The 21,088-nt window shown below is 40.0% G+C and overlaps 1 protein-coding gene across 5 annotated transcripts in view; it reads right to left on the reverse strand.

Annotated features, from left to right (window-relative positions):
* The window catches only part of CCDC30 (coiled-coil domain containing 30), a 190,591-nt gene that overhangs the window by 145,476 nt on the left and 24,027 nt on the right, over window positions 1–21,088 (reverse strand). For all 5 annotated transcript variants that reach the window (XM_054492312.2, XM_054492302.2, XM_054492297.2 and 2 more), the window contains exon 5: window positions 20,245–20,343. In XM_054492312.2, the coding sequence (XP_054348287.1) occupies window positions 20,245–20,343 (99 nt within the window). The remainder of the gene's footprint in view (window positions 1–20,244; window positions 20,344–21,088) is intronic.

Here is a 21,088-nt window from a genome sequence, read left to right on the forward strand (position 1 = left end):
CTACAGGCCAATGCCCCTAAAGAACGTTGATGAAAAAATCCTCAACAATATACTAGCAAATTGAATTCAGTAGCATATTAAAAGGATTATAAACCATGACCAAGTAGAATTCAGTCCTGGAATGCAAGGATGGTTCAACATATGAAACTAAATCAATGTAATACATCAGGTTAACAGAATGAGGAGAAAAACACCCATATAATAATCTCAGTTGATACAGAAAAAGTATTTGACAAAATCCAACATCCTTTCAAGATAAAAACACTTAACAAACATGGAACAGAAAGAATCTGCTTCAATATAATAAAATTCATATGAAAAATCCACAGTGAACATTATACTTAGTGGTGGAAAGACTGAAAGCTTTTGCTCCAAGATCAGACAAGGATGCCTGCACTTGTCATTTCTATCCAACAAAGTACTGGAAGTCTTAGCCAGAGCTATTAGACAACAAAAAGAAATAAAAGGCATCCAAATTGAAAAGGAAGAAGTAAAATTAGAGTCGTATATTGTTTAATGACAGGAATACATCCTAAGAAATGTGTCAGTAGGTGATTTCGTCATTGTGCAAACATCATAGAATGTTCTTACACAAACCTAGATGGTATATCCTATTACACACCTAGGCTATATGGTTTAGCCTATTGCTCCTAGGCTACAAATCTGTACAGCATGTTACTGTATTAAATACTACAGGCAATTAAACAAAATGGTATTTGTATATCTAAACATATCTAATCAGAAAAGGTACAATGAAAACACAGTATTATAACCATATGGGACTGCTGTCGCAAATGTAGTCCATTATGGTGCATAACGATATCTCTGTTTGCAGATTATATGATCTCATAAGTAGAAACCTAAATATTTCACCAAAAAAACTTCTTAGAACTAATAAATTCAAAAAGTAGTAGGACATGAAGTCAACATACATAAATTAGTTGCATTTCTATACTCTAACAATGAACAATCTGGAAAGGAAATTAAGAAAACAATTCTATTTATAATAGCATCAAACAGAATGAAATACTTAGGAATTAGCTTAATGAAGAGAGATGAAAAACTTGTACAATAAAAGATAGAAAACATTGGTGAAAAAATTAGGAAGATGAAAATAAATGGAAAGACATTCATGTTTATGATTGGAAAACTATTGTTACAATGTAAATACTATCCGAAGCTATCTACAGATTCAATATAATCCCTATCAAAATTCCAACAATATTTTTTGCAGAAATAAAACAATCCATCCTAAAATTTGTACAGAGCCTAAAGGGACCCCAAACAGCCACAACAATCTTGAAAAAGAAAAACAAAGTTGGAGGACTCACACTTTCTGATTTCAAAACTTACTACAAAGCTGCAGTGTTCAAAACAGTATCATAATTGAATAAAGACAAATATATAGACCAAGGGAATACAACAGACATCCCAAAAACAAACTCTTGCATATTTGATCTTGCATATTTGATATTTAAATATTTGGTAGAATGAAGCTATCAAGTCTAGGGCTTTTCTTGGTTGAATGATTTTCAACAAGAGTGCAAAGACGATTGAGGAAAGAAAGTTTTCTAGTAAATGGTGATGAAACAGAACATCCACATGACAAAACTAAGTTAGACACTTACTTTACACTATTCACAAAAAGTAATTCAAAAAGGATAAAAAGACCTAAACACAAGAGCTAAAACTATAAAATTCTTTTGCAGAAAACTTAGGGGGAACTCTCCATGACTAGATTTGGCAATGATTTCTTGGATATGACATCAAAGACAGGCAACAAAAGAAAAATTTAAAAATTGTATTTCATAAAAACTAAAAACTTTTGAATATGGAAATAACACTACTGGCCAAGTGTGGTGGCTCACACCTTTAATCCTACCACTTTGGGAGGCCAAGGTGGGAGTATTGCTTGAGGCCAGGAATTTGAGACCAGCCTGGGCAACACAACAAGATCCCATCTCTACAATTTCTTTTTAATTAGCTAGGCATGGTGGCATTTGTCTTTGGTCCTAGCTACTCAGGAGGCTATGGCAGGAGGATTCCTTGAGCACAGGAGTTGCAGGTTATGGTGAGCTATGATCTTACCATTGCACTCCTGCTTGAGTGACAGAGCAAGACCCTGTGCCATAAATAAATAAAATAACACCTACAAAGTAGGAGAAAATATTTGCAAATCATGTATCTGATAAGGAATATTAACATCTAGACTATATAGAGAACTTTAACACTTATAATAAAAACCAAACCAAATTCAATAATGGGGAAATAATTTAAATAGACATTTCTCCAAAGAATATAAACAAATGACTAATAAACACTTCAAAAGATGCTAAAATTAATAATCACTAGGGAAATGCAAATCAAAACCACAATGAGATACTACCTTAGTCCATTTTGTATTGCTATAACAGAATACCTGAGCTGGATAATTTATAAAGAAAAGAGGGTCATTTTGTTCATGCTTCTGGTGGCTAGCAAGTTCAAGACTGAGCAGCTGCATGTGGTAAGGGCCTTATGCTATTTCAGCTTATGGTGAAAAATGGAAGAGGAGCAGGCATGAGCAAGGAGAGCACGTGGAAAAAGAGAAGGCGAGAGAGAAACCAAGGAAGACAGATTCTTTTTTTTTTTTTTTTTTTTTTTTTTGAGATGGAGTCTTGCTCTCTCGCCCAGGCTGGAGTGCAGTGCAGTGGCGCAATCCCAGCTCACTGCAACCTCCACCTCCGGGGTTCAAGCGATTCTCTTGCCTCAGCCTCCCGAGGAAGTCAGATTCTTCATGTAAACTAAATCTTGCAAGAGCAAGACTCACTCCCACAGGAAGGCCTTAATCTATTCATGAGGGATCTTCCCCATGACCCAAACACCTGTCACTTGGTCCCACCTCCCAATACCACCACACTGGGAATCAAATTTCAATATGAAAAGGAGTTTTGGCAGGGACAAGCCATATCCAAACCATAGTACCACTTTACACACTTAGGATGGCTACCATGAAGAAAACAGACAACAAATTTGGCAATGATGTGGAGAAATTAGTATGATTCTACATGGTTGGTGGAAATGTAAAGTGATATAGTTCCTGTGGAGAATAGTATGACAGTTCCTCAAGAAAAAGTAGACGTAGAATTTCCATATCATCTGACAATTTCACTTCTGGTTATATACCCCAAAGAATTTAAAGCAGGGATGCAAATATGTATTTGTATACCCATCATTTACACAAGCTGAAATGTGGAAGCCACCCAAGTGTCCACTGACAGACAAATAGATCAGCGTGGTATATACACACAATGGAATACGATTCAGCCTTAAAAAAGAAGGAAATTCTGACACATGCTATAACATGGATGAACCTTGAAGACATCATTCTAAATTAAATAAGCCAATCACAAAAAGATAAATAGTACATGATTCCCCTTATATGAAATATCTAGAGTAGTCAAAATCATACAGACAGATAGTAAAATGGTGGTTTCCAGAGGCTGGACGCAGGGAGTATCTTAGTCCCTTTGGACTATATAACAAAATACCATAGACTAGGTAATTTACAAACAATAGAAGTTTATTTCTCAGAGTTCTAGAGGCGAGAAGTTTAAGATTAAGGTGCTGGTAGGTTTGGTGTCTGGTGAGGCACCTTTCTGCTTCCAAGTTGGCACCTTGTTGCTGCATTTTCCAGAATAAATGAACACTGTCCACACACTCTCATTTCAACCTCAAGGCCTTTTATAAAAATGCTAATGTCCTTCATGAGGGCTCTGCCAAATCATCTCCCAAAGGCCACATCTCTTAATACTGTTGCATTCTAGTTACCATAACAAAATCCCACAAACTGGGGTCTTAAAACAATAGAAATGTATTATGTCACAGTTCTGAAGGCTAGAAGTCTGAAATCAAGGTATTAGTAGGGCCATATTCCTTTTGAGACTCTGGGTAGCATCCTTTCTTGACTCTTCCTAGCTTCGGATGATGGCTGCTTATCCTTGTTTTTTTTTTGGCTTGTAGCTGCATCATTCCAGTCTCTGCCTCTGTAATCACATGGCATTCTCTCTGTGGATGACTGTCTTCACATGGCATTTCTTTTTGTTATAATTGTACCAGTCATATTGGATTAAGGCCCACCCTAATTAACTCATCTTAATTTGATTATTTCTTCAAAAGTACTATTTCCAAATAATGTCACATTTACAGGTCCTGGGGGTTAGGACTTCAATATATTTTGGTGTAGAGGACACAATTCAACACCTAAGAGGCCAAGCACAGTGGCTTATGCCTGTAATCCCAGCACTTTGGGAGGCCAAGGTGTGTGGATCACCTGAGGTCAGGAGTTCAAGACAAGCCTGGCCAACGTGGTGAAACCCCATCTATACAAAAATACAAAAATTAGCTGGGTATGATGGCGGGTGCCTGTAATCTCAGCTACTTGGGAGGGTGAGGCAGGAGAATCACTTGAACCTGGTAGGCCGAGGTTGCAGTGAGCTGAGATCTCGCCATTGCACTCCAGCCTGGGCAACAGAGCGTGACTCCATCTCAAAAACAAAAACAAAAACAAAACACACAAGAGACTAATATACAAAATATATAAAGAGCTCCTGAAACTCAGCAAAAAGAATAAATAACTCCATTAAAAATTGGCAAAGGATTTGAAAAAATATTCACCAAAGAAGATATGCAAATGGCTAATAAGCACTTGAAAGGACAGATACTCAATATCATTAGTCATTCAGGAAATATAAATCAAAACCACATTTAGATACTACTTCACAACAGCTAGGATGGTTATAATAAGAAAGAAGGATAAGTGTTGGAGAAGATGTGGAGAAACTGCAACCCTCATACACTGCCGATGGGATGTAAAATAGTACATCTTCATTGGAAAACAGTCTGGCAGTTCCTCAGAAGGTTAAATGTAGAGTTAGCATATGACCCAATAATTCCACTTCTAGGAATATCCCCAAGAGACATGAAAACATATGTCTATACAAAAACTTATAAATGAACATTCATAACAGCATTATTCATAATAATCATGAAGTATAAACTATCAAATGTCCAATTGATAAATAAACAAAATGTGATGTATATCTGATATAGTTTGGATATTTGTCCTCACCAAATCTCATGTTGAAATGTGATCTCCAATGTTGGAGGTGGGGCATTAGTGGGAGGTATTTTGATCATGAGGGTGAATCCCTCATGAATGGCTTAGTACCCTCCTCACAGTAATAAGTTCACATGAGACATGGTTGTTAAAAAGAGGCTAAGCCCTTCCCCCTCTCTCACCATGAGACACACCTGCTACTCCTTTGCCTTCAGCCATGACTGTAAGCTTCCTAAGGCCCTCACCAGAAGCAGATGCCATCATTATGCTTCTTGTACAGCTTGCAGAACTGTAAGCCAAAATAAACCTCTTTTCTTTATAAATTAACCAGCCTCAGGTACTCCTTTATAGCAACACAAAATACACTAATGATATAGGAGTTAAAAAGAAATTATTTAGGCAGACTTTGAGGGTAAGGAAGTCCTCATTAAGGTTTTACTTTTCATGAAAAGCATCCCCAAAATCATTTTCTTTCCTAACAAAGAGCAGTCTGTAAAATTGAGCTGCAGACATAGACAAGCAAACTGAAAACTTGCATAGGTGAATGCCAGCAGTTGTGCCAATAGGAAAAGGCTACGTGGGACTAGGCATGATCAAAATGGCGACTCCATCTTCCCTTCTTTTTGCCAGCCACATGTACAGTAAGGAGCAGACAAGATGGTGCTGGCCATATAGAACACCCATTTGCATATTAAGATCAGGGTGGGGTGACAAACCTTCCCCCCACACTATGTAAATATTATACCTGGTCAGAACAATCTGTTGGCCCTACATAAGTCAGACACTGCCTCCTCAATCCTGCCTATAAAATCTGCTGTGGTCTGCTGCAGGCCAGCTTTTCCCTTTCAGATGCCCCTCTCTCTCACAAGAGAGAGCTGCTCTCCTCTCTCCTTTCTTCTGCCTATTAAACTTTCCCCTCCTTAACCCACCCACGCATGTCCATGTCCTTAATCTTCTTGGCATGAGACAATGAACCCTGGATATTTCCCCAGACAATGATGCTCGTCCAGGATCAGAACAGGAACAGAAGGTATAATCATCAGAGTGGTAAGAATGGGAGCAAACCTCAAATCTGTCCTTTAATTTTGAGGTTCTTGGCCTCCATTTTAGAATCAAATCAAACTAAATAAAAAATACTGGGCTCCCATCAACCATTTAAAAACACGGTTAGTGTGGCTGCCAGCCTTACAAGACACAGGGGTGAGGTGTACTGAGGAGAACATGGAGAATCCCCCAGCACCCACGGGTTGCTGGGTATGTTGGCCATGTTTTAATGAGTTTCTTTTCATGTTGGGCCTAGCCACCGCATGGGGCTGAGTGAGGTCCTGAAACAACTGAGGATTTCTGGTCAGGGCAACACCCTGCTATTATCCAAAGGCTTCTGGACTAATTCCAGCCTCTGACTGCTTGACTGGGTGTTGGCAAAAAGGATCTCCAGCTATCCTGTTGCAAAATTTCCTTCTTTTCTATCCATGGTTGCCATGTCTCCTATCCTCTCTGTGTGTGCAATATGCAGGAAGTTTTACAGCTCAGGGAAGTGATCCCGTTAGGCAAGATCAGGAAACACTATAGTAACAAAGGATATAACTCAGGGGAATGCTGTTGTGATTTTCTAGGATCAGAGGGTCTCCCCCCACGCCCCACAGTGAGGTCACTCTCTGCCCTTAGTCTGGAGAGCACATGGCATTTCCAGGTCACTCTCTGCCCTTGGTCAGGAAGGCATATGGCATTTCCAGGTCTGTTGGGAATGGGCCCCCAAATCTGGCCATAAACTGGCCCCAAAACTGGCCATAAACAAAATCTCTTTGAGCAGCACTGTGACATGCTCATGATGGCCTTGACGCCCACGCTGGAAGGTTGTGGGTTTACCGGAATGAGGGCAAGGAACACCTGGCCTACCCAGGGTGGAAAACCGCTTAAGGTGTTCTTAAACCACAAACAATAGCATGAGCGATCTGTGCCTTGAGGACATGTTCATGCTGCAGATAACTAGCCAGAGCCCATCCCTTTATTTTGGCCCATCCCTTTGTTTCCCGTAAGGAATACTTTTAGTTAATCTATAATCTATAGAAACAATGTTTATCACTGGCTTACTGTCAACAAATATGTGGGTAAATCTCTGTTCAAGGCTGTCAGCTCTGAAGGCTGTGAGAAACCTGATTTCCCACTTCACACTCTATATTTCTGTATGTGTCTTTAATTCCTCTAGCACTGCTGGGTTAGGGTCTCCACGACCAAGCTGGCCTCAGCACAGGTCACTCTCTGCCCTTAGTCTGGAGAGCACATGGCATGTCAAGGTCACTCTCTGACCTTGGTCTGGAGAGCACATGGCATTTCAAGGTCAATAGTGCCACCTAGAGGAATAAAAATCCTCTCCATGAGGCACAATGTCGTCCCTTTGCCAAAACACTCTAGCTTCCCAATTCTCCTCCCTTTTTGCACCGATATACTAAAAATCAGGCTCTATGCCCCTTCTGTAAATGGGAAAACTCTGTTTTTGACAATTAGGAGTCCTAATTGGTCACAAATGGCCTCTGGCACCAACTTTTAGTCTTGATACTGTCCCATCAGCAGGAAAAATGCCATTTGGTCCCTATGTTCTTTTAAGGCACCTATTCTACCTCCAATTAGAACAGTACTTAAATAGTAAGGGAATTTTAGGTCCAGAAGTTAACTGGAACCATTCTCTAAGGGGAAATGCTTTAGCATGGGCCATAATAGTAGGATATAGAGTTCAATCTAGTACCCTTTCTCCATTAAAGGGGCCTTGTCCAAATGCAACCATTACATAGTATTTCCTGAGATCCATCTTTGAGGGAGCCATGCAGATCACATAAGTCTAGGAAGTCAAAGGGAAATCACAAGTGGAGGACTAGAGTTACATGAGTAATCGTGACTAATCCCAATTGCTTAGTTCCTCTGGTTCCACAGCTGGGGGTCGTGCCTGCAACCATGGGTGGCACATCTAACAAGGTGCTGGGACCCAGGAACCAAGGAGGGAAAACAGTAAGGGGGATACCCTCACTGTCTTCCCCTCCACCCTGGGTCACACTGAAAGGAATGGGATTAAAGGGACGTCTTTTTCTTGCTTCTCTTTCTAAATGGGTAACAGATCATCTTCAGCTTGCACCTCTCTGTAGTGCATTCTGAAGCACAAAGACTGCTTTGACCCTGAGACTTTGAAGAAAAAGTGGCTCATTTTCTTTTACACAAGAGCATGGCCTTTTTACTAGATCTTCACAAGAGTTGCACAATCAACCCAGCCCTTATAGCAGTCATATTAGGCGACCAACAGAGAATGATTCCCCCAAATTAGAGAAGCAACTTCCAGGGAAACCATATGAGGATCCCCTTTATTCGGGGCCCCCCTCAAGTTCCCTTCTCATTGCAGGACCTTAGGCAAATAAAGGGAGATTTAGGCCAATTTTCTGACAATGCTGATAAGTATATAGAAGCTTTCCACATTTTTTTTTTTTTGAGACGGAGTCTTGCTCTCTCACCCAGGCTGGAGTGCAGTGGCATGATCTCAGCTCACTGCAACCTCCACTTCCCAGGTTCAAGTGATTCTCCTGCCTCAGCCTCCCAAGTAGCTGGGACCACAGGCGTGTGCCACCACATCCAGCTAATTTTTGTATTTTTAGTAGAGACGGGGTTTCACCATATTGGCCAGGATGGTCTTGATCTCCTGACCTCATGCTCTTCCCACCTTGGCCTCTCAAAGTGCTGGGATTACAGGTGTAAGCCACCACACCTGGCCTCCAAAATTTAACTCAAGTGTTTAACCTCTCACAAAGGGATATTATGCTATTCCTAAGCCAAACTCTAACCAAGGTTGAAAACCAGGCAGCTCTGCAGACAGCAGAGAAATTCAGAGATGAGCAATATGCCTCCTATGGTAGGTCAAAAGGAAAAGAGAAAATAGAGAGAGTAAAGAAACAGGGGAATCATCATTCCCAATTGGAAGAGAGGCAGTACTTATTGACAACCCTAATTGAAACCCTCAAATGCAACTTCCAGATGCCCTGGTTCTTCCTGCCCACCATCTACATTGTCAGCTCCTCCAATTCTACAACACAAACCCCTAGACTTTTCTATGGTATTTTTCCTTCCTTTTTGCATGGTTTATAATGTTCCTGCAAACTGGGAAAAGTTAATTTCCCCAAACCTTAAAATGCCTGGCTTAGAGTTGAGCTGGAGGAAGGGAACCCAGAAACTTGACATGCTGGCAAAAGGGTAAAAGTTTTACGGTGTTTTTTTTTTTAACCAGTTGGGCTTTTGGCTTCTCTCTCTCTGTGAAAACTGGTAAAATGAATAATAAGATCACTGTTTATATTCTCTGTAAAGTTTTAATTAATGAAAGAGGATTTGTGAGGTTGGTCTTAAGTTGCAGCCAGTCTAGTGTGCATTGTGTGTCTTTCTGCATGACTCTGTTAAAAGAAAGGGTACCTTGGGTTAGGATACAGGCCCAAGACGTCATAAGCCTGTTGATCAAGCCAGCCCAACAAAATGTTCAGTAACAAATTTTGCTACAGGCCTCTATCTTGTTTTATGTCCTTGGGAACATGACCCGTAACCACATGGCAATGCTTTGTTTTAGTCCCCACCACTGTGAAATGGTGACTGTCTTCTGTGCTAAGTCAGTTCCTGGGTGGGGGTCACAAACTCAGATAAGCCAGTTTATCGATCTGGGTGGTGCTAGTTGATCCATCAAGGGCAGGGTTTGCAAAATATCTTAAGCACTGACCTTGAGAGTAGTTTAGGGAGAGTCAAAATCTTGTAGCCTCCAGCTGCATGGCTCCCAAGCAATGGTTTCTAATCTTGTGACTAGTTTCTTGGTCTGCTCCCCAGGAAAGAGGGATGGTTATCATCTTTGTTTTAGACTATAAACTGTAAACCACACTCCTTCCAGAGTTGGTTCAGCCTATGTCTACGGATGGGGAAGGGCAGCTTTGGGGCTGGAAGCAAGATGGAGTTGGTTGGGTCAAAACTCTTTCACTGTCTCAGTCACAGTTTTGCAGTGAAGGTTTCAAAAGCTGCTTACCACCCCTTTGAAAATACCTCATACACTCGCAGCTAAGTCATAACCTAATTTAGGCTGGTTGGTTTCGCCTGTGAGGTAACTTTTTGTAAAGTTCAAAAGCTGAAAAACTTAACTGCTTGGTGTGGCTAAAGTCAAGTAACAAGGGACTTAAAAGGATTTTCTTAAAGAGTGCTCAGTTTGATTAAAAGTGAATATCCAAGCAAGGGTATATTTTAAAAACCTTTATGATTTTCTCTTCTTGGATCCTGTTTTTTTGAAAAAGGGCTTTTTTCTTCTCAGTCGACCGAACTATTTTTCTCCATTTTTTTTTGTCTTGCCACTCTTAATGCACACATAACAGGCCCTAAGATAACTTCTGGTAGTCTGAGACTTCTTGGGAAAAAACAGAGGAGGTGCCACAGACCCTGTTTTGGGAAAACACATACACACACACATGCACACACCTTCTGTTTCCCTCATGAAACCCCAGGAATTAAAAGCAGCTAGATCTCTCTCAAAATCAAAGGTGCTGTTCTGTTTTGCATTGTGTTATCTGATGGTTTTAAGTTTTGGGGGTATCAAATTACTTTGCATTATGAGAGGGCTTTGTGTAACAACTAGGTAAAAAATATACCTTAAGGGATGGCTAATGGTAGTTATGGAGGGATACTTAATTCTTTGCACATCTGGATCAGAGAAGCATGCTCTTGGCTACCTGGAAGATTTGGAAACATCCCCACCCCAAATTAAGGGATAAGGCTCCCATGGGGAGTGGGCTGATTACAAAATGGGCTGATTGCCTTTGGGTTGCCTTGCAATGAAATGCATGGTAGAAGCACTACACTGTCTTCTCCCCATAGTATTTCCCTCCTTTTGGGAATCCAGGATCCACTATAAAATGGCACCCTTAATTTTGAGGATCTGTCTTTGCCTTCAGCTGTGCCAGCTTATTCAGCCCTAAAAATGCATGCTTTCCTAGTCATGTTCCTCCAAGGTCTCCACCCTGAAGCCAGTAATCCAATTAAGAAACTAGCAAATGAAAAATTTTACAAGTGCTAAATCTTCTGTCTGGGTAGCTATATACGTGTTGTGTGTAATATCTATAAAAAAGAGCTCTAATTAATTGGCTTAGAGAAAAATAAATGCTTAAATTAAATATTTTAAAGGAAAGATAAAAGCTGTAATGCTTAATTAACGTGACTTTAATTTTTAAGAAATAAAAAAGTCTTAAAGATTATCGGTAAAATACAAGTGTTACCAATATAAACAGGTGATCTAAATCATATAAGTCAAATACTAGGTTTGCTAAAGGTTTCAAGGTTGTAACCCACCTGCTTCAAAATTTGGTAAGGACTGGGGACACACAAAATTAACAATCCCCTAACTATGCTGGAAAAAGTAAGTGACTTTCTCTGTGCCTAGTACATAATCAAAACAACTTACCAGGTTTCACATTAAAGTTAAAAATTGCTATGAGTTACTATCATAATATGTAATTTTGACTACTAAAAATAGATTTACATGCAAGGTGTGTAAAAACAGTAAAATATGTTTTTTAGTAAGAGATTATAAGAAAGCATGGAAATGTAAATTTTACCTAGTCATAAAGAATTGTCTTAAATTAGATAAGATAAAGCTGAAGGTTTAAGCAAGTTATGGAAAGATTATAAAAATTAATCTGGCAAAAATCCCACGTGTAAACCTTAACTAAATTCAAAAGGGTATTGTATGGTTTTTTCATAAATTGAGCATTGAAATAAAAGCACAGCAAAGTTGTCTTAAGACGCTAATTCGCATTTCAGCAAAAGGGTTACAAAAGGTTTGTAAAGATTTCACCTCATGGTCAAATTGGTTAAGATTAGATGGTATTGTCTATGAGGTTTCATTAAAAAATTGAGGCTGGGGGTGGTGGCTCACGTCTGTAATCCCAGCACTTTGGGAGGCCAAGGCAGATGGATCACCTGAGGTCAGAAGTTAGAGACCAGCCTGAACAACATGGTGAAACCCCGTCTCTACTAAAAATACAAAAATTACCCAGGCGTGGTGGCACATGTCAGTAATCCCAACTACTTGGGAGGCTGAGGCAGGAGAATCACTTGAATCTGAGAGGCAGAGGTTGCAGTGAGCTGAGATTGCACCATTGCACTCCAGCCTGGGCAACAAGAGCAAAATTCCATCTAAAAAAAAATGGGGTTAACATTAAACTAATGAAAGGATAAATTCTGGCTTTGAACAGGATTTTCACGTAATAGTAAAGGTTAATGAAAGATTTTTGCTTTTTGAGGTATCATTTTGGCAAAATAAATAATTTATGGTAATCTAGACTTCTATTTCATATCAAGTGTTTTAAACCTCTAACATATATATCAGGCTTCCAAAAATCAAACTTCAAGTTTCAAAATTGTCTCTCCTGATGCCTGGCTTTCTGGATGGTTCAGAGGGCCTCTAAACCATCCAGAGAAGAGGTAAACAGGATTATTTGACATATTTAATTACACGGAATTGCTAAAATGATGTCCAATATTCTTTAGGTTATATTTTGTTGAACAATACTAATACATGTTCCAAAATTGTATGGGATTTCTAAAATTCTAATGTCTATGTATATGCTATTAATCATAATTAAGATTGAAGTTATTGTAAACCACAAAGATAACCAAATCTCTTTGTCAGTCGTGTTTTTAACTGTAACTATGCTGGCAATTTTGTCATCTGCAGGCAATTGTTGTCTTGCTTTGTTCCTTTTCAAAAGATAGTTTATAATCAAGCTATAGGACTTTTACAGGTGTTCTCAAATGCAGGTTTCTAACATTGGAATAGAGAAAAAATATAGAGGATTCATGAGGAGCTGAAATGTTCATGAATATCAAACAGGAGGTAACTGCAGGAACTACACTAAAAGAAGTCCGACATAATCTTTTTTAACTTTTTGCTTGAAACATTGCTCATCCTTATTTTGTCCTTCAGTGTCAAGGAAACTTTTATTTTAAGCTATCTACAGTTTTTAACAATTAAGTAAGGTATACTCTTGCGAACAAAATTTAAGGCATACTTCTTTTTCATTGCCTGGTTCCTCTAAAATTTTGAAACGTATTCTTAACTTACGGCAATATAGTTATTTGCATCAGTACAATAAGAATCCATTTTCTTTTTCAACAGAATACAATTGGAGAAACTGGTTGTCTTTATCAAGACTTTGACTGGAAGGCTGTATTTCTTCTAAAGGAATCAAGCTTGACTTGGAGAGCCAATAAAAGCCCTTTGGGGAAGACTGGACTCATACTCTTGCCTACACAGTCCCTCAGGTAGATTCCTGACCTATGGTCAGTAAAAATGTCACTTTCTAACAGGTCCAGTTGCTCCAAGCTTATCTTAGGAACTTAAGAGGAAAGGATCACTCAACTCACAGGTATTTAAGGATAAAAACCCATGGCTGGACTTGGCTTTAAAAGGTCTTATCTGAGATTCCTCCTGGAACAGAGTTTCATCAAATCCAATCCAAAAGCCCTATGTAGAAATAATTATTCTTGTTGCACTTTATGCAAATAATCAGGCCAAGTATATGACTAAACTTTATTCTACAAACAAGATGGTCCTAACATAATTTGTTTTTACTGAAAATGAGGACTGGAGAGAAAAAAATTATGCTCCAAAACTTATACATTTGTCATTAAATTCTAGTTTCACTGGTTATTTTTAAGTTTTTTTTTCCCTACATTTTAGACTAGCCCTGCTTATTCTTGTGAATCAAGTAATGATTTCCTGCAGCTTGGGAAAAAGAAAAATGTATGGGTAATGTAAAAATCTGGATCAATATGCTAGTTCTGGCCAATTATCCTGCAAATCCTGCCAGGTAATAAAAGTGAGTAGGTTACTCATAACCCAGAGATTTCTTTAGGAAAATAAAACCAAGAAACTTCATAGACCTTCCAAAAGGGAAATTCTATATCTTGGCAACTAAAATTTTAGATGGAAATGATCTACTACACCACCGTTGTGGGAATCGCTACACTCACTCTACTATTTGTGGTAGAGTTATACATGGTAGCACCTTCTAACTGAAATATTGGACAGAGTTTCCACTGCTGTAGTATTTTGCTTAATTATTATCCTTATAGCAGGAATAATAGCTACTGACAAGAGGTAAACATGAAGGTTTTATTATCACTGAGTCCACCAGGACTTTTTAATGAGTTTGGTAATATGTCACACCCTAGCTATGCAAAGAAGTTAATAAAGAAAATAGATTTTATATAAGAAAGGATCTTGTATGGTAAATTCTTATCCTGAAGAGAATAACTGCTTGTTTAAAAAGAGGGATATTTAGGAAAAGTCAGAAAATTTAAGAATGTCATAAATGGTGTGTGGGAGTCGCAAAAGAATTAATAATTGCAGGAAAGATTTAGCCAAGGTTAACACTAGTTATTCTAGCCACCCAAATCCAATGTCTCTTACCCTTTTATATTAACATTATTAACATTTGTTAATGTTACTTTTATATTAACACTATTAACATTTCAGCAGCATCTGGTGGAGGCAAACAAGTATTACAACCCATCAGAATGGCAGACAGCAATCAAACTCCAAATGGTGCTGTGGACAGAACCATGCATGGACATACCTTTCTTCTGAGGACCCCAGGAGAAGCCCTAGCTGGTGTTCTCCACAGGGCACCCCTTTTCGGCAGAAAGTAGTCAGAAAGAGTCATCATCTAATACCCCTTAATAACAGGTGTTGGGAACAAGTCCCCCGAAATCTGGCCATAAACTGGCCCCAAAACTGGCCATAAACAAAATCTCTGCAGCACTGTGACATGTTCACGATGGCCATAACGCCCACGCTGGAAGGTGGTGGGCTTACCAGAATGAGGGCAAGGAACACCTGGCCCGCCCAGGGCAGAAAACCGCTTAAAGGCATTCTTAAGCCACAAACAATAGCATAAGCGATCTGTGCCTTAAGGACATGCTCGTGCTGCAGTTAACCAGCCCAACCTATTCCTTTAATTTAGCCCATCCCTTCGTTTCCCATAAGGGATACTTTTAGTTAATTTAATATCTATAGAAACAATACTAATGACTGGCTTGCTGTTAATAAATACGTGGGTAAATCTCTGTTTGGGGCTCTCAGCTCTGAAGGCTGTGAGACCCCTGATTTCCCACTTCACACCTCTATACTTCTGTGTGCATGTCTTTAATTCCTCTAGCGCCGCTGGGTTAGGGTCTCCCCAACCAAGCTGGTCTTGGCAGTTAGGGTTACCACTCCTGAGGGGGGGAATAAGATAGGAGTTAAAAAGAAATTATTTAGGCAGATAGTGAGGGTAAGGAAGTCCTCATTAAGGTTTTAATTTTAATGAAAAGCAGCCCCCAAATCATTTTCTTCTGTAACAAAGAGAAGCCTGTAAAATTGAGCTGCAGAAATAGACAAGTAATCTGGAAGCTTGCAAAGGTGAATGCTAGCAGTTTGTGCCAATAGGAAAAGGCTACCTGGGACTAGGCATGATCAAAATGGCGGCTCCATCTTTCCTTCTCTTTGCCAGCCACGTGTACAGTATGGAGCAGACAAGATGGTGCTGGCCAAGTAGAAAGCCCATTTGCATATTAAGATTAGGGTGGGGTGACAAGCCTTCCCCACATGCTATGTAGACGTCACACCTAGTTGAACCAATCTGTAGGCCCTACATAAATCAGACACTGCCCCCTCAAGCTTGCCTATAAAATCTGATGCGGTCTGCTGCAGGCCAGCTTTTATCTTTTGGATGCCCCTCTCTCTCACAAGAGAGAAAGCTGCTCTCCTCTCTCTTTTCTTCTGCCTATTAAACTTTCCACTCCTTAGCTCACCCATGTGTGTCTATGTCTTTAATCTTCTTAGTGTGAGATGACAAACCCCGGGTATTTACCCCTGACACCAATGCCACTTCACTAAGGGTGGGGTGTAGTGGCTCATGTCTGTAATCCCAGCATTTTGGGAGGCCAAGTGGAAGGCTTGCTTGAGCTCAGGAGTTTGAAACTAGCCTGAGCAACATAGCCAGACCTTGTCTTTACTAAAAAATCACAAAAATTAGTTGAGTGTGGTGGTGCACATTTATAGTCCCAGCTACTCAGGAGGCTGAGGTGGGAAAATTGCTTGAGCCTGGGAGGTCAAGGCTGCAGTGAGCATGCACTCCAGCCTGGGTTATAGAGTGAGATCCTGTCTCAAAAAGAAAATCCATACAATAAAGTATTCAGCCACAGAAAGGGATAAAGTACTAATTCATACTACAATATGAACTTTGAAAACATTATGCCAAGTGAAAGAAGGCAGACACAAATGTCCACATATTGTACAGTTCCACTAATGTAAAATGTACAAGATAGCCAAATTCAAAGGCAGAAAGTACTTTAGTGGTTGCCAGAGGCTGTGGGGAGGGGGCAGGTAGAAAAATAGGAAATGAATACTAATGGTTAGAGTTTATTTCTTGAGGGATAAAAATTTCCTGACAAGAATTCATGAGGGAGGCTCCAAGATGGCCGAATAGCAACAGCTCCAGTCTACAGCTCTCAGCATGAGCGACGCAGAAGATGGGTGATTTCTGCATTTCCAACTGAGGTACCGGGTTCATCTTACTGGGGCTTGTCAGACAGTGGATGCAGCCCATGGAGCATGAGCCGAAGCAGGGCGGGGCATTGCCTCACTCGGGAAGCGCAAGTGGTCAGGGAATTCCCTTTCCTAGCCAAGGGAAGCCATGACAGATGGTACCTGGAAAATCAGGACATTCCCACCCTAATACTGTGCTTTTCCAACGGTCTTAGCAAATGGCACACCAGGAGATTATATCCCGTGCCTGGCTCGGAGGGTCCCATGCCCATGGAGCCTCACTCACTGCTAGCAGTCTGAGATCGAACTGCAAGGCGACAGCGAGGCCGGGGGAGGGGTGTCCGCCATTGCTGAAGCTTGAGTAGGTAAAAAAAGAAGCCAGGAAGCTCGAACTGGGTGAAGCCCACCGCAGTTCAAGGAGGCCTGCCTGCCTCTGTAGACTCCACCTCTGGGGGCAGGGCATAGCTGAACAAAAGGCAGCAGAAACTTCTGCAGACTTAAACGTCCCTGTCTGACAGCTTTGAAGAGAGTAGTGTTTCTCCCAGCACGGAGTTTGAGATCTGAGAATGGACAGACTGCCTCCTCAAGTGGGTCCCTGACACCCGAGTAGCCTAACTGGGAGGCACCTCCCAGTAGGGGCAGACTGACACCTCATACAGTCGGGTGCCCCTCTGAGACAAAGCTTCCAGAGGAAGGATCAGGCAGCAACGTTTGCTGTTCTGCAATATTTGCTGTTCTGCAGCCTCTGCTGGTGATACCCAGGCAAACAGGGTGTGGAGTGGACCTCCAGCAAACCCCAACAGACCTGCAGCTGAGGGTCCTGACTGTTAGAAGGAAAACTAACAAACAGAAAGGACATCCACACCAAAACCCCATCTGTACATCACCATCATCAAAGACCAAAGGTAGATAAAACCACAAAGATGGGGAGAAACCAGAGCAGAAAACCTGAAAATTCTAAAAATCAGAGCGCCTCTTCTCCTCCAAAGGAACACAGCTCCTCACCAGCAATGGAACAAAGCTGGACAGAGAATGACTTTGATGAGTTGAGAGAAGAAGGTGTTACACCTTATAATTTCAAGACTTACAATAAAGTTACAGCATGGAATTGTTCTAAGAATAAACACATGGGTTAACAGAGTAGAATACAGAGTCCAGAAGTAGATCTTTATAAATGTTTTTAATAAAGGTGCCAACCTTAATCCGTAAGGAAATAACTCTTTTTACCAAATCTTTCTGGAATAACTGGATATACACTAAAAATGAATGAACCCCTCAATTTTACCTCACAGTATATACAAAAATTACCTGCAGTAGACAATAAATCTAAATGTAGCAACTAAAACTATAAAAAATTTAGAAGAAAGTATAAGAAACATATTTTGTGACCTTAGAGTAGACAAAGATTTCTTAAATAGGCTTTTTGTGTCCTATCACAAATTTTGATGAATTCACCTCCATCAAAATTTTAAAACTTCTACTCTTTATAAAACACTATTAAGAAAATGAAAGACATGTCATAGAATAAGAAAAGATTTATAATACATATATCTAAAACAAAGGACTGGTATTGAAAATATATAAAGAACTCTTGGCCAGGTGTGGTGGCTTATGCATGTAATCCCAGCACTTTAAGAAGCCAAAGATGGAGAATCGCTTCAGGCCAGGTGTTTGAGAGCTTGGGCAACATGGTGAGACATCATCTCTAATATGTAAAAAACAAAACAAAACTACTTCTACAACTCAATATAAAGAAAGAATACAAGCCAGAGGCTGGGCGCGGTGGCTCACAACTGTAATCCCAGCACTTTGGGAGGCTGAGGCAGGCAGATCACTAGGTCAGGAGATCGAGACCATCCTGGCTAACACGGTGAAACCCTGTCTCTACTAAAAATACAAAAAATTAGCCAGGCGTGGTGGCGGGCGCCTGTAGTCCCAGCTACTCGGGAGGCTGAGGCAGGAGAATGGTGTGAACCCAGGAAGCAGAGCTTACAGTGAGCCGACATCATGCCACTGCACTCAAGCCTGGGCGACAGAGCGAGACTCTGTCTCAAAAAAAAAAAAAGAGAACTAGGTGGTGGCCAGTGCACAGACCAGACTTCGCTCGTTCTTGCGCGCCTTGCTCCGCTTTTCCTCGGCAACTATGTCTGACAAACCCGATATGGCTGAGATCGAGAAATTCGGTAAGTCGAAACTGAAGAGAAGCAAGAGAAAAATCCACTGCCTTCCAAAGAAATGATTGAACAGGAGAAGCAAGCAGGCGAATCGTAATGAGGCGTGCACCGCCAATATGCACTGTACATTCCACAAGCATTGCCTTCTTATTTTACTTCTTTTAGCTGTTTAACTCTGTAAGATGCAAAGAGGTTGGATCAAGTTTAAATGACTGTGCTACCCCTTTCACATCAAAGAACTACTGACAACGAAGGCTGCGCCTGTCTCTCCCATCTGTCTATCTGGCTGGCAGGGAAGGAAAGAATTTGCATGTTGGTGAAGGAACAACCTTCTGGGTGGAAGAAGTGGGGTGGGACGACAGTGAAATCTAGAGTAAAACCAAGCTGGCCCAAGGTGTCCTGCAGGCTGTAATGCAGTTTAATCAGAGTGCCATTTTTTTTGTTCAAATGATTTTAATTATTGGAATGCACAATGTTTTAAATATGCAAATAAAAAGTTTAAAAACTTAAAAAAAGAAAATACAAGCCAGAAACAGTGGCACATGCCTGTAATCCCGGCACTTTGAGAGGCAAGATTACCTGAGGCCAGGAGTCTGAGACTGGCCTGGACAACATAGTGAGACCTCATCTCTACAAAAAAGATTTTTTAAAATTAGTTGGGTGTGGTGCTGCATGCCTATAGTCCCAGCTACTTGAGAGGCTGGAGCAGGAGGATGGCTTGGGCCTGGAAGGTTGAGGCTGCAGCGAACCAGGACTGCACCCCTGTACTCCAGCCTGGGCAACAGAGTGAGAACCTATCTCTAAAAAAATATAATAATAAAAATAAAATAAATTTTTTAAGAATACAGACCACTCCATTAAAAATGTATAAAAGATTTGAACAGATGCTTCACAAAAGAACATATATAAATGGCCAAAACATATTCATGGTCATTAGACACCTTCAAAAGGCAAATTAAAACCACTATTTACTAGATATACCCTGGCACTTTTATCAGTCTGTTTTGGGTTTGATTGCTCTGCTCACCACTTCAGAGGCTGATCATGCTGAATATAGTAGATACTGTACACACTGGAGCCTACATCTTATTAGTTCACCATGATATGCTCAAATTGGTTGTATCTTCATAAGATTCTTTTCTCTTCAGAGAAACAATCTACTATATTCTCCAAATTAATTGTTCTCTATGAGGAAGAAGTAAACAGAAACACATCCTCTGTAGCCCTCTTTCCTCTTCCACTCTAACTAGCTGAGCAATAGAAAAAGACAGCCCAATAAGAAGAGTAGCAAATGATTAGCACCAATCACTCTAGTATACACTGTAAAAAGCAACTCAAAAATTAGAAATCAGAAAGAACAGAACTTTAAAATACAATACCTGTTCTCTCTGTTCACCACCCACAGTTTTTCCAGGGGAGTGGTTTCCAAGTTGCTTATTCTCTTGAGATTCACACACCTCTCCTTTAAGTCTTTCAACCTTAAACACAAAAGTAAACATCTTGTAGACTTCTCAATTTTTGTTTGGATAAATTATTGTTTTGTTTTTTAATTATACAAGTAATATATAAATACATTCTCCTTGTAAAACTTCAACACATAGGTATACAGAATAAAAAATGGTATTTTCCTTCATATTACAACTGGTCCTCCCTTTCCAGAAATAACACTGCTTGGAATGTACCCTACCTGAACTTTTTCACGCATACACACATGTATTAAATATATAAATGTATTAGATACATAAATTTACGAAGACTTAGACAACTTACCGATCTTCACTTGTTTATTCATTCTTTTTATGATTACATTTTTATTGTGGTAAAATACACATAACACAAAATTTACCATGTTAGCCATTTTTAAGTGTACAGTTCAGTGGCATTAAGCATCATTAAGCATATTATTAAGTACATTGTCAGGCACACTGTTGTGCAACCATCACCACCATCCATCTCCAGAACTCTTCATCTTGCACTGAAACTCTATACCCATTAAACAATAACTCCCGTTACTCCCTCTCCCCAGGCACTGGCAACGACCATTCTATTAATACTTTCTGTCTCTACGACTTGCACTACTCTAAGCATGTCATATAAGTGTAATCATATATTATTTGTCCTTTTGTGACTGTATTATTTCATTTACAATAATGTCTTCAATGTTCATTCATGTTGCAGCATGTGTATGAATTTTTTTCCTTTTTAATGCTGAATAATATTCCA

Source organism: Pongo pygmaeus, chromosome 1 (assembly GCF_028885625.2).
Source record: "Pongo pygmaeus isolate AG05252 chromosome 1, NHGRI_mPonPyg2-v2.0_pri, whole genome shotgun sequence".
In the NCBI taxonomy this organism is placed as follows: domain Eukaryota; kingdom Metazoa; phylum Chordata; class Mammalia; order Primates; family Hominidae; genus Pongo; species Pongo pygmaeus.